The sequence below is a fragment of the Gobio gobio genome (assembly GCF_949357685.1).
Source record: "Gobio gobio genome assembly, chromosome: 8".
In the NCBI taxonomy this organism is placed as follows: Eukaryota; Metazoa; Chordata; class Actinopteri; order Cypriniformes; family Gobionidae; genus Gobio; species Gobio gobio.
In genome coordinates this window covers 18,443,664-18,458,371 of record NC_137114.1, presented here as the reverse complement: position 1 = coordinate 18,458,371, position 14,708 = coordinate 18,443,664, and the positions used below count along the sequence as shown (strand labels likewise).

At 35.3% G+C, this 14,708-nt stretch overlaps 1 protein-coding gene across 2 annotated transcripts in view; it reads left to right on the top strand.

The window, feature by feature from the left end:
- ngef (neuronal guanine nucleotide exchange factor) overlaps positions 1-12,209 on the top strand; it is a 43,375-nt gene extending 31,166 nt beyond the window's left edge. The window contains exons 7-14 of one of the 2 annotated variants that reach the window (XM_079823850.1): positions 320-449; positions 1,257-1,331; positions 3,325-3,414; positions 7,041-7,204; positions 7,560-7,718; positions 7,803-7,882; positions 9,578-9,682; positions 9,957-12,209. In XM_079823850.1, the coding sequence (XP_079679976.1) occupies positions 320-449; positions 1,257-1,331; positions 3,325-3,414; positions 7,041-7,204; positions 7,560-7,718; positions 7,803-7,882; positions 9,578-9,682; positions 9,957-10,174 (1,021 nt within the window). In that variant the 3' untranslated portion in view covers positions 10,175-12,209. The remainder of the gene's footprint in view (positions 1-319; positions 450-1,256; positions 1,332-3,324; positions 3,415-7,040; positions 7,205-7,559; positions 7,719-7,802; positions 7,883-9,577; positions 9,683-9,956) is intronic. The other variant, XM_079823849.1, reaches the window with a different exon arrangement.
- Positions 12,210-14,708: the final 2,499 nt, after the last annotated feature.

Here is a 14,708-nt window from a genome sequence, read left to right as displayed (position 1 = left end):
ATAGCATCGCTGTGAAAACGCTCTTTTTCTAATTTTTTGTAACTTCACCTCCCTCAAATGCATACTTTCTTAAATATTATTTGATGATTTGTTTTGACAGTATACGGTGAGGTAATGTAATGTAACATTATGACCTTATCCCTTCAACAAACACAATCTCAACAACAAAGCTTTTCTTGTTCTATAGAGTAGTTTCTGTTTTAGTGAGTTGCATTTTTTTAAGTAGCTTCCTCTGTGTTTTGCGGTCACACCAACTCTTGGCTAAATTTGCATTCACATAATTGTACATAAATGTCAGGAGTGTGTCTGTATCTTTCAGACAAGAAAACGTTCTTTTCCGAGAGAAAATATCCATCCTGGAGAATCAGCCGAAAGTGAAGGGCCTCTCGTTTACCTCCTTCCTCATCCTCCCCTTCCAGCGAATCACACGACTCAAGCTACTTGTGCAGGTAAGCGTCAGCCAGTTTAGAAGTCTTGAATATCTTGAATAACGTCTCAATCAGCTCCCTAGTTCAGTAGTCAAGGCAATGATCAGGGAGTCTGACATTTTAAGAGCTCCAGTGGACTGAAATGTTCGCTCCCTAAAAAGTCCCACAATGCAGCACAAAACACAGGGTGTGTTGATGCTCACTATGTTCCCTTAGCGGACGTTATGAAGCAAGAAAATGAAATCACCTAAGCAACCTCACTACTCATAAGGACACGTGATATATGTTTTTAAAAATAGAAAACATTATTTGATTATATTTCAGGATAAACATACATCGCTAGACAGGTAATGAACACAATTTATAATTTATTTACGGCTGAAATGTTACGCGTATATATTTAACAAGCAAAATATTATATCATAATGTACTTTAAATTACATTATAAGTAATGTCAGAAAGATATCAGCTCTGCTGTTGTTCATAAATATCAGTAATGTGAGGAAATTGAGTCATCAGTGTCCCAATGTGTAGTGAGCCAGTGTCCTTTACTGTCCTTAGCACTGCCCGAATATGTGTAGCTACACGATATACTGATTCACGAACTCAGGAGCGAGGGAACTGATTGAGACGCACCCTTAGTCTGTCTCAGAAATCTGGCACTATTAACAAATTTTAAACTCCATGAATATTGTAAATTGCTCTGAATTAATATGGATAGTTTGTTTGTACATTATTTATGAAAACACTGCATTGCATTTGTATGCAGTTTTTGAGTAGGGTGTTGGTAAACGTGGTCTACATCAAAATTTCTTCTTTGTGTTCCAGAATATTCTCAAGAAGGTGGAGGAAAATTCTGACAGAGAAAAGACGGCTATATTAGCACATCAAGAGTTGGAAAGGGTAAGTGTCTGTGTGTGTTTTGATTTCAGGGTGTGGTAATAAGACTTGTCATTAGGTCTCATTGTCTCTGGACTTTCACCTGTCAAGCAAGTCTTACCCTGTTGTCCGCGGTACCAAGGTTACCGTGCCACACCTCTCGTACCTGCAGACACACCCACAAAATGACTTTAACAGCTGTGCGGTTGATTGATGCTTTTTGTTCTTAATTGTTTTTCTTTAAACGTCTTAAAGCGATTATTGCTGGGTTCGTGTTACATTGGAATTACATAATACGATAGAACTACTATTCAAGTTCTCAGACTCAAATGATTTGTTTTATGGCAACAATCACACAGCAAAAACTTTTTGAGTTTATTTGACTCCACGCTCAAGAGTGTTAAAGGTACAACTCTGAAGAAGTGTTAAAGTTAATGAGATAATTAAGTGATGATTGACAATTAGTGAAGACACCTGATGATAACAAGCAGAATCACATAGTCACCATTATGGTAATCAGTGTTTATTTTAGTCGGGCTCTTGACCCTTGGTTTTATAACATTCGTTTTTGTCAAGTCCAGAGAAAATGTGATCAGGTGTTGTCGGTTGTATTTTGAAAATCTTCATGACTAAGTTCATGAGTTTTAACTAACATAACATATTCATGAGTTTTAACTAATCACCATAATGGTGACTTAAAAATGGTGACTTTCCTTCAGCGATTATGCTTGTTATCATCAGGTGTCTTCACTTATATTCAATCATCACTTAATTAATCACTTAATTATCTCATTAACTTTAACACTTCTTCGGAGTTGCTTTTAACACTCTTTGAGTGTGGAGTCAAATAAACTCTGAGGAGTGTTAATTTAACACTGGGGTTTTTGCTGTGCATAAAGCCGAAATGTATCCATGCGTGGTTTGGTGTGGCTGTTGACAGGAAATACATCATCACTACATTAATTCACCACTAAATGCTTTTGCACAAAATTTAAAGCCACAATATGTAGTTTTTCGCTGCTAGAGGTCGCTCTACGCCTTGATTTTGCGGAGGTTTTATTACGCCGCAAACGAGCGCTGTCGCTTCTTCCGCTCATGTGTATGTGAGGTAACACAGCGCTGTTTATTATATTAGATACATTTGAGTTTAGACAGTTGCTCACCTGTCTTATAAAACACATAATATATTAAAGCGTCTTTGGTGTTTCCATGGTTTCTGCAACATAAAACCGGAAATCGAGGGTGATGTCATTGATTGCTTATTTCTCTGGATTTAAACATTCTTGGAAACATTTGGGATAATGTAAGGACACAAGTCAAGAAAATATATAACATTGTTCTAGTGGTTTTGGGATATTTGAATCCAAAATAATCTTAAATATTGTGCCTTTAAGTGCATCAATGACCACTTGATATAATAAAATGGCACACACGAAATAGAAATACAACATATGTAAAGGTATCTGACCATTTTGAACTGTTAAGACTGCTGCCATTTTGGTGTGGTTGTTTTGGACATGTCGTCACAACACTTTTTTTTTTTACAAATTCACCGAAGATGTAAAACATTTTCACCAATCATATGATTCAGATATATAAGAAGAGTTCATCGGCAGTTTACTCATTTATAAAGGTTTGTTAAACCTCTGGTTATCAAACAGCTAATACTTGAACTCCTAGTTGGGGTGAAACTTGTAAGTATTATTTAGTCAAACTTGTTCTTGTGTGTGGGAGTTTGTTATTTTAACAGTGATGACATCATTTCTGATGAAATCGTAAAACCTGAAGAACTGGAGATATTCCCACAAATTAAATCATTTTAAAAAGGGGCTAAATAATGGTCTATTTTTGGATCTAAAAATACCTAAAGTTGTTTTTTAAGGGTTGGGTGAGTATTTGGGTTAGTGCAGAGTACTTATAAGTAGCTCATGTTAAAATAGAAGTGAATAGGAAATCCCCCCCAAGATATAAATGACCATGTGGGTGTGTGTGTGTGTGTGTTTGTCGTGGTTCTCAGATTGTGAAGGAGTGCAATGAAGGTGTTAGGAAGATGAGTCGCACTGAGGAGCTGATCAGCATCGAGAAGACACTTGAATTCAAGTCAAAGGTACACAAAAGAAGTCAAAGATTCATTGTAAAGATGTTGTGTCATAACCCTGAATGAAGCTCAGTTCACCCTAACATTTCATTTTTCCACGTCATTCCTAACCTGTGTTAGGAATAACCCTCTTTCTTCTGTTGAACACAGAAGGAGATGTTTAGCAGACTGTTAAAGCTGCTTTTTCCATGCAACCAAATTAAAGAGTTAGTTCAACCAAAAATGAAAATTCAGTCATTAATTCCTCACCCTCATGTCGTTCCAAACATGTAAGACCTTCGTTCATCTTCATGACACAAATTAAGATATTTTTGATGAAATCCGAGAGCTCCCTGAACATAGGCAGCAACATCATTACAACTTTCAAGGCCCAGAAAGGTGGTAAAAACATTGTTAAAATAGTCCATGTGACTCCAGTGGTTCAACCTTAATGTTATGACATAATGAGAATACTTTTTGTGCTAAAAAATAAAAAAATAATAACGACTTTATTCAACAATTTCTTCTCTTCCGTGTCAGTCAGTTTTTTTTGTTTGTTTGGGGGTTTTTTTTAGCACAAAAAGTATTCTTGTCGCTTCTTAAAATTAAAGTTGAACCACTAGAGTCACATGGACTATTTTAACAATCTCTTTACTACCTTTCTGGGCCTTGAAAGTTGCAATGGTGTTGCTGCCTATGGGTGGTTCAGAAATACAGTATCTTAATTTGTGTTTTGAAGATGAATGAAGGTCTTACAGGTTTGGGATGACATGAGTGTGAGAAATTAATGATAGAAATGTAATTTTTGGGTGAACTAACCCTGCAAATGTTGACTGGATACTGTCAAGAATAAAACAAAACAAAACAAAAAAAAGCTTTAAAAAGTAGCACCATGCACTATGATGTATAATCCACGTTTTCTGAAGCCATAAAATGTTTATACACAGTAATATATATATATATTTTTTAATAGTTTTAAGTAAAACAAAGATTATTGGAACCGATTTTACAAGAAAATACTATTTCAGTCTAAAAGTTTTTGTATTTAATTCAATGTTGTTTCTTAGTAATTAATTATTTATGAAATGTCCTAGCAATTTTAATAATAGTTTCAAACCAAATCCTACATAATTTTTTTTCAGTGCAGTTTTTCTAATGTTTGGACGCGTCACGTTGTATTTGCTGTTATTTTACATTATTTCAGCTTCAGTTTTTTTTTTTGCAACAATTTTTCAGATGCGGCGCCGCGACTTACGATAAAAGGTATCTTTTCCATGTTAATTACAGTTTTTGTCCTAACCAGCCGCAACGGTGACACGCAATGATTCTGTTTTAGAAATGTTTCTGTCTGTGACGTTGTGGCTGGAACAACAACACAAAACATGGCAATGATAATCTCAGGTAGTGTTTATGTGCTGTATTTAATGTTAAAGCTACACTGTGTGATATTCCCCATCTAGTGGTGAAAAGGTATATGACCATCCAGTGAATTTTAGTTTCTGTTCCTCTCAATTCCGATTTCGTTTCAACTCCTACGGTGGCCGATTTAGTCCAAGATTAACATGGCTTCCAGTTCGACCTCGTCCACATTCGACACGGTGCCTGTGGGATATTCTGTGCGCAGTGGGATGGTTGGAACTCAACTGGCCTAATTATTCGGCTAGAAAGAACTGCAGCTAATCCAGAGTGAACTTTGATGATAGTAATGTTTATTCAGTCATCCAATTGCAAGGCATAAACAGGTTTGCGTGGATATGTACATAAATGTGGTTTCTGTGAGAGAACAAATAAGGATGGTAAATATACATACACAGTTAAGAACTGTATAACTATACTTATAAGTTACATTTGTATAATGTAACCATAAACCAGAGCTTATTGTACGATATATAGGCGCTAAAGGCAGCTGCATTAAAAGGAGCGGAGCTGCCGCTGCTGCTGCTAACAAGCGGTGTCCGGTTACAAAAGTGTGTGCGCAGCTTTAGCACTGCAGTGCGCTCTGTATAACAATTGTTAATATGCCGATCAGACCTGATACATATTTCCATCAACATACATTAAAAGCAAATATTTTCTATAAACGAATAAACATTGTTGATAACAAAATAACTGAATGATTATTCAAATAGGTGAGCATTACGCTATTGTATGTTGACACAAAAATACTTCTGAGGTGACATCAACTGAATTACGCGATGACACACTCTGAAACACATCTACAATGACAATAACTATTATTACTTACGGAGTTATTAACGCACAGAAATACCACACAAGGAAAAACAGAGTTATACGGAGTTTTCCTGGCTTGTTTATTCCTCAAAACTCTGTTACTGGAGCTGCTGAGATGAAAACTCTCTGCACATGCACCAGACAAGTCTGAACAAGTTGACGCGCACATGCGCGAGGCAGGGAATTTTGTACAGTGCCATCGAGTATTAAAACCGGTTAAAACGCGAAAGGCGAAGCTTGAATTTACGGGTATGTCCCTCTTTGGCTAATGTACTTTCAAGATGGAGGGGCAACATGGCGACCACCGTTAGATCCCATTACCTTATGTATTTTCAATGGCATATTATAAACTTACGAGAATACTTTATTACTTGAAAGAAGTAAATATACATTAATGAGCACATATATTTTTGAAAGAACGAAGTGTTTTTAGCTAAGAATAGACTAAAAAAGTTACACAGTGTAGCTTTAAAAGCGGCATGTAATGTGACTTTGAATATCATTTAGTGCTCCCAGCTTTGTTAGTCGTACTAAAAGCAACAAAGGATAATTCACCTCAGATCTTGAAATTAAACAAATGGAAACAAGAACGTTCAAACTGTGAACAAACAAGTATATTCTATGACAAAGATTGTTTTAGTAACTCAGTCTGTATTTTAGTAATGTTTAAATGGTGTAATATTTGTGGATTTGATTATGTACTTATCCATTTCCTTGCGAGTGCCCTCAGGATTTATCTCTGGTGCCGTGCACTTCCCGCAAGAGCCCGCCCACACGCTGTTCTGATTGGCTGTGGTTTTTGATTGATTTGTCCCATCTCGTAGTCGCGGCGTGTCTGGTATGGACAGACAAGTTGCTTGTCGGTGGAATCTTATCGCGTTGCGTGTAGTTAGGACATGGTGTAATACTTACAGTAGGTGCAAGTTTTTTCGCCAAATACGGTAATAGCTGTGATGAACGGACTGAAATTTATGCCCTGAAAATATCTTGTGCCGTAGCTGTAAAGTAGACCTCATGCTTATTGAAACGATGCATCTCATTCAATTATGAAACAAATAAGAACCAGTGGCATTTGATATGTTAATGTCGAACTTTGTGCAACACATTTTCACATCTTGAATGACGCCAGAGCTGGAGTATAGCTCATTTTGGAGCTTGACTGCCATGCATGTTCATGCTATAAAAACGACCAATGTGAACATTATGTTTAACATCTTATTTTGTGTTCCACATAGAAAAATAATTAGAGTTTAGGAGCATGAGGGCATATAAATGGTTAAAAATTTTTTTTTAAAAGTGTCTACTATCCCTTTAATCGTTGCAAGTGTCCTTGGTAAGAACGGTTAACTCATGTATCAGAATGAAACTCTTAAATGCTCATCTTTATAAGTCCCTAAAGAGCAGTTGTCCTCTCTTATGTTCAGTCAGTGCCAGTGATTTCGCACTCCCGCTGGCTGCTGAAGAAGGGTGAGGTGCAGCAGATGTCTGGACCCAAGAGCACGAGGACCATGCGCAGCCGCAAGCTCTACCACCCCATTTACCTGTTCCTGTTCAATAACCTGCTGCTCATCACCAAACGCAGCTCCAGGTCTGTAACGTCATCCGCTCAACTTCGTTCAAAAGATGCCATCGTGATAATGTCATCATTCGGCCAATGCCAGTATTTAAATCTAGACAGATTTTGATTTAGATGCAATACAATTTACTGACAGTGAAAGAGATGAAAATGAAATAAACACTTATTTTAGACCAAATTTGTTGAGAAAAACCCCCATAGAAATAGTTTATTGTCCATTGATAGGATTTGTCAAAAGATGACTGCTGAAATGGCTAAATATTGTCCGATTGATCGACTTCTATCTGATATGTCTGTCCACATATGCATGTTTCTCGGGTATTTTATGTTTGTTGATTGCATGTGTGTATTTGTATGTGTGTCTCAGTGGAGAGAAGTACCAGGTTCTGGACTCCTGCAGTCGCTCCATGCTGAGGACCGAAGACCTGGAGGATCAGGGTCAGATGCTGGCCTCTGTGTTTGTGCTCAAACTGCTGGAGAACCAGGAGGACAGAGAAGTCAGCTACATGCTCAAGAGTGAAAGCATGTGAGAACACAGTCCCGAGCCATTATCTCAGAGATTACAGTACATATTTGCTTTGTGCACTAATGGCGCTCTGAATGTTTACAGAAGCGATAAACTGCGCTGGATATACGCTTTGACTCCAAACCGCCGTACGAGATTCCTCTCAACCAGCACTCAACAACCAGGTACATCACATAAATGCCTGCACACGTGTAAAATGGCGCTATTACAGGTTTGATTCTAAGGAAACTGAATGCACTGAAAGCACGTTGGTTTTGATAAATGCTTAAGCTGCTAAATGTAAAAATGGGAATTTATATGCCTGAACCAGGCAAGATAACCATCTCTTCCATGTTTTTGTATCATTAAGACGTTTCCATTTCTGCCTTATCATACTAGTTAGCTCCGCCCACAGCAAACTGTCATTGACCCAAAACCCCAGTTCTCATTTCCTTTCAGTCTTTATTCATCATATTTTACTGTCCTATTTCTTCTCTAGTCCCAATAATAGAGGCATTTTTTTTATTTAATATTTTATCATTTTATTTATTTAAATTATTTTTAAATAAATATATACTATAAATAAAATACATAATATATATTGTGTTTTATTTAAAATATAAAATAATAATATAATAATATTATAGATCATATTTAATGATAATATTATAAAAAAATGTATATTAATAATATAATGCATTATATTTATTTATAATTTTGTAAAATATTTTATATATTTATAATATAGTATAAAAATAAAATGTATCATATTTATTTATAATATAAATAATATCATATATATTTGTATTTTTTAATATTATAAAATAGTTATATAATAATAATAATAATAATATTTTTTATTTTAATCTGTCATGAGTTGAATTAGTGCGTTATATTTGTTTTATTTTATAAATTGTGAAATAATTAATGTAATAATAAGTATGATATATAATATTTAATTACATTATAAAATAAATAATGTAATATATATCATTTTTATTTTATTTATTATATAAAATAATTCATATAATCATATAATATATATTTTTAAGGTGTAATATTATAAAATGATATATAATATAATAATGTAATAAATATAATAATAATGGTTTTTATTTTATTTTAATCTGTCATGAGTTGAATTAGTGTGTTATATATTTGTTTTTTATTTATATAATAATTATTGTAATAAAAAGTATGATATATAATATTTAATTTAATAAATTATTAAACTATTATTATATTTTTATTATAAATTAAATATATATCTCACTTATTACAATAATTATTTGATAAATAAAAAACAAATATATAACACTAATTCAACTCATGACAGATTAAAATAAAATAAAAACCATTATTATTATATTTATTACATTATTATATTATATTACATTTTATAATATTACACCTTAAAAATATATATTATATGATTATATGAATTATTTTATATAATAAATAAAATAAAAATGATATATATTATTACATTATTTTATAAGATTATAAATAAAATACATATAATTATTTTTCAGTTATAATATAAAATAATTAATATAATCAAATATTTTATTTGGATCTGTCATGAGTTGAATTAGTGTAATATATAATACTTTTATTTATAAAATTATAAAATAATGAATGTACTAATAAATATGATATATAATACTAATTTAATTTATAATAAAAAATATAATAATAATATAATATATTTTATTTATAATATAAAATAATTCATATAATATATATTTCTTATAATATTATAAAATAATGTAATAAAATAATGATAATATCTTTTTTGTTTTTTTCATCATGAGTTGAATTAGTGTGTTTCTTTGTATCAGTGTGCAGTATGATTTATTGTTTTTGCGGGTGCGTGTCAGATTCTCCGCAGGTTCAGTGTATCCAGTCGTACTCTTCTCAGGAACCTGATGAGCTCTCTGTAGAAATGGCTGATGTGCTTCACATGCTGGAGAGTACAGATGACGGTAAGAGATCACAAACACATCGGCACACACTCGGCGCCCTGAAAAGTCTGTCAATGTTTACAGTGTTACGTAAAAGCCTTGCGATAAGCCATGCAGCTTCATCGGCCTTTGCTGTTTTTGGCAAGACCATGTCTGAGTCTTTCAAGTCTGCATCATCTGCTTGTCTCTCACTATGTTGCTTCCTGTCGTCTGTTCTTTTTACTATTTTTGTGGCATGTCCTTCCTGTTATTCTTCTCTCTGAACCCCCATTGCATATTCATCTCTTTCCCTCAGGCTGGATGTTTGGTGAAAGGTTGCATGATGGAGAGAGAGGTTGGTTCCCCACCCGGGTGGTGGAGAGGATCATGAGCGCAGAAATTCGGGCTCAGAACCTCAAAGAGTGTCAGCGGATCCAGCAGGTTCAGGAAGGAGCGCAGGGGGCCAGAGCCGCCTCCAGGGGGCGCCGCGCAGCTAAAAGTCCCCAGTACACTCCGACCTGGACTGACCTGTAGATAAGGAGCCAGAAATGACATCCCATAACCGCCACCATTCCTTCTTCTAATTCCTGACCCGGGAGCGACGTCATCTAGATGTACGGTGGACTGATCGTCATTCTGTGTCCAGTGTTTTATATTTGAATACGTGTCCGGCGTCACTCCGAGGACTTGACAGGGTCGAGGAACAGCTCTTGCACTATAAGCACTTGTGTTTTTGAATCGCTGCTTCCATACAGTCCTAACACGCTGTTAGCATGAAGGATTTCAACTTCCGCAGTCACACACGGGGACCACTTTTCTGACGTTGCCGCATATGAGGTGAAGGATAAAACAAATGCTACGTCAGGACTTTTGTCACGTCATAACGCTTCTCTCGAAAAGGAATGTATTAATGTGCATGGTCACACCTTTACTGACAATACAGGTTTGTGTTTTTAAACTAACCTCTGAGGACAAAGAGGATGTACTGTACCGTGGTGTGGAGCTCATTCTCCTCTCATCCACTTGAAGAACAAAACGAGAGAAAATGAACAAAGCTAATCAACTGCACATATCTGGAGTTTTAAATGCGATTTGTTTTTTCTTTCTTTTTTTCATGTGCTTAAAACGTGAAACATTGAAGTAAAAAATGCAGATGAAGAACACTGAGGCGTTTTTTGCACGTGCCACATGAAAGTGTGTGTATAATCACACACACACACACGCACATACACACATTAAACAATGTTTTTCCTACACAAACACACTACACACACACATGAGAGTAATCTTGTTAAACCAGTCTAACACCATGTCCTAACCAGATGCGACGCGGGAAGTCATTTGTTCACACTGAAATGCTCCGTGACGTCACATGACACAGTGATGTTTAATACCAACCAATCACCTTTTCGATCACTCGAGTTTCGTTATACTGTTCATTACACATGACATATGAGATTTCGGTCTATGGCTGCATCCGAAATTACATACTTCTTTTGTCACATATTGTTTTTTCACTGCATGTCTGAATTCACAGTACAGTTGCCGGACGACCTACCGCTTCTGGCGAGATTCTGAAGTGTGTGTGTATGATGGACACTTTACTATCCCATGAGGCCACAGGAGAGGATTTGTCAATGGCTTCGTCAATATGTTCAGATTACATTCATACTATGGCCCTGTCCCAAATGGCACTCTTCATGTGCACTTTCAGTGTTGTGGACTTGCAATGGCTGCCGCGTGCGCATGTCCGTTAAGTCCATGAGACCGTAGGGTGTCCCATTTAGTCATTTTAGGTTTCTGAAGCGTCATGAGCTCACGAGCACCCCTATGCGGTCGATATGTGCTCTCAATGCGCCATTTTGTGAGCTTCTTCCCGATAGTCAAAGTGCCATTAGGTCACGAAAGTGCGGACTCGTAGGAAGACCGCAAGTGTTTAGGGTGCCATTTGGGACAGGCCCTATATAGAATGTACTTTTTTTTTTACGGTCGTGAAGTAATTACTTATTCAAAATAAGTACCTACTTAAGGGAGTGTGTGATTTTGGATGTAGCCCTTATGAAAATAATATAAAGCAAATATGAGATGCAATTGACTAGAAAATGGCTGTCTGGAAGTGCGAACAAGATGGCTGCCAAGTGAGCCGACTTTCCTTAAAGGCATAGTTAACCCAAAAATGAAAATTCCAAACCTACTAGATTTTCTTTTTGTGAAACACAAAAGGAGATTTTAGGCAAAAAAAATGTTGGAGCATGAGTTAGGGCAAAACTTTCCATCTATGTAGAATATATGCTTTTGTCACTTTATTATGTCGCATCTGGTTTGGACAGAGTTTAACAATCCTTTCCGAGAGAATGTAACTTCCATGAGCGATGAATCTTGCTGCTCAGCTGGAGTATGTGTTTTTATAGTTGTGGGCATGTTCATATGAAAACATGTGGTAAAGAGTTATTGCCAAATAATTGTCCCATTTCATTTTGTAAAAAGATAATTTATTGTTAATGAAAACACATCTTGAATGTTGAGACCTTGTCACCCCCGTCTCATCTAATAAATGACAAACACCCACTTTGTGTCTTTCTTGGATGTCAGAGTATTATTTAATTTTATAAAACATCAATGTGGGGAAAAAAATTAAGATAAGCCTTGATTTTATCCATTAGGATTTCTTTTTTTTATTTCTTTTTTTATTATGCACAAAATGAACAATAAGTACACTTACAAAGAACAAAAAAACTATAAGGGTTACCAACAATGCTCCAAAAGCAAGCTATGTTAGCTTAAAGGACTAACACCATATAAGAGTCTTACATGCAATAGAATTATTCGATTTTCTTAATGAGTTTACATACATATCAAAATCTTTCCTGAAAATAAAAAAGAGGGAGATTTCTTTGAAAATGTACATTTATGAATGTAAAATTTAGCACAATAAAGCAATAAATTAATAATAAATTTACAATGAGAAGGGTCTAAATTCAAAGAATAACCAAAAAACAAAATTTTGTGGGTTATACAAAAGTTTGGATATAATTATTTTTTAACAAAATTTGAAAAATCAATCCAGAATACTTTACAATAAGTACAGTCCCAAAATAAGTGATTAATCGTCTCTTCATATTGAAGGCAAAAAGAGCAATTGGGTGAAATTGTATTGTTAAATTTAGCAAGTTTATAATTTATCGGATAACAATTATGGATAATTTTAATAGAAACTTCAACAACTTTATTAGATAAGAAGAATTTTTGTTGAAGAAGCCAAAACTCCATCAGGATTTCTTTGAGTGATGGAAAGTGCCTCGGTGTGACCGATTGTTTAAAGCCACAATATGTAGTTTTTCGCCGCTAGAGGTCGCTTATTCAACACAAATGCGTAGCTTGATGACGCCTTTATTTCACAGAGCTTTTATTACGCTGCAGACGAGCTTTTGCTTCTTCCGCTCATGTGTATGTGAGGTAACGCAGCGCTGTTTATCATATTAGATACATTTGAGTGTGTTGAAAGTTGTTATAATGCTACTCTGTGTGTTCTCTTGGTGGCTACTATGAGACACTTGTTCACACTGCAGTAAGATAGATCCATATTAGGCATGGTAAAACATGGTACTCATGGTAAATCAAGAAAATGAGATTTAAACAATAAGACTAACTGTGTTGAGCTATAGAACAATGATTCGTTTTCTGTCGATAAATGGATCCAAACAGTTGCTCACTGTCTAATAAAACACATAATATATTAAAGCGTCTTTGGTGTTTCCATGGTTTCTACCGGAAATCGAGGGTAACACAGGAATGATGTCTGTTACGACCTAAAATAAACACTGCAAAGGCCAGGGCAAGAATAGAATAAAATGTATTGACAACAGAAAGTAACAAAAACAAACAAAGATATAAACACATACCAAAACTTAAAATAAGGACTGGTGAGCTAACTAATCTAAACTACAACTCAGAGTAAAATCCTTCCCTTACTACAGAGGAAAAACAAAAGAATCTTCTGGGTCAGCTTACTTACCTATGCTTTCCCTGTAAACGAAACAAACAAAACTCACCATCCTGTACAAAAGAAAAGGGAAAAAAAACTCCAAAACCAATTCCTGGGGCCTGTACCATGATGGTAGTTTACAGGATGGTAACTCAGGGTTACAGGATTAGTTTCGAGTTGACAAAACCAAACCAATCTAGTCAGGCTTTGTTGGTCCCATGATGCTGATCATCAGCTTTCTCTGTCAACTCAGGCTTTGATCCTGAGTTTAGGAGTTTAGCTGTGACATCAGTAGTGAACAGCCAATCACACGCTGTGGATCAGTGAAACTGACATTCACTTCTCTCTTCTGCAGAATATTACATGATTGAAAAATATGAAGAATTTAAACAAATAGACAGGAAGAAAAGAGCTGTCTATGAAAGAGGACAACTTAAAGAAATATCTTATACGTCAATGCAAGTAAAAGTTATAAAGTTAGTTTAGTTGATATACCATATATAGAGAATTGAACATTTAAGCTCACATGTAGTCATTTGTATAGCTTTATTTATTGGTTTTAAAGCTTTTTTGTATGACCTTTATATAGGCTATTTATATTAATTTTAACTAAGTGCCTATTAATGATTGATTAACTAAAATGATACATGTGTAATTGATTAAGGGTATAATAATTACATAAATGATATCTAAATCATTCAAAAGTGTTTTTTTTAAATAAGCATTGTTAAAAGCCAGACGCTTTAGTCTTTAAAAACCATTTGCTATGTAGTAACCTTTAATTTGGAGTAGAAACTGGGGGAGTGACTTGCTCACAGCTGATTGGTCTAATTTCAGTTTCAGATCTCTTATCCAGAACCTAACCTACCCTGGAGCAGGTTAGCCACTGCTGGGGCACTTCATTTGTGGCCTACCTCAGGGGCCTATACCATGAAGCCGGTTTAGCTGCATGGCTAGCCAGATATGTTTAAGCTTAGTTTGTGCTAATCCTGGGTTTTAGGTAGCATTAAAGTGGTTTGGCTTTTAGCCGTGTTCATCTCCATAGTAACTTACGCTCCACGGCTAACCTGCTCCAGGGCCATA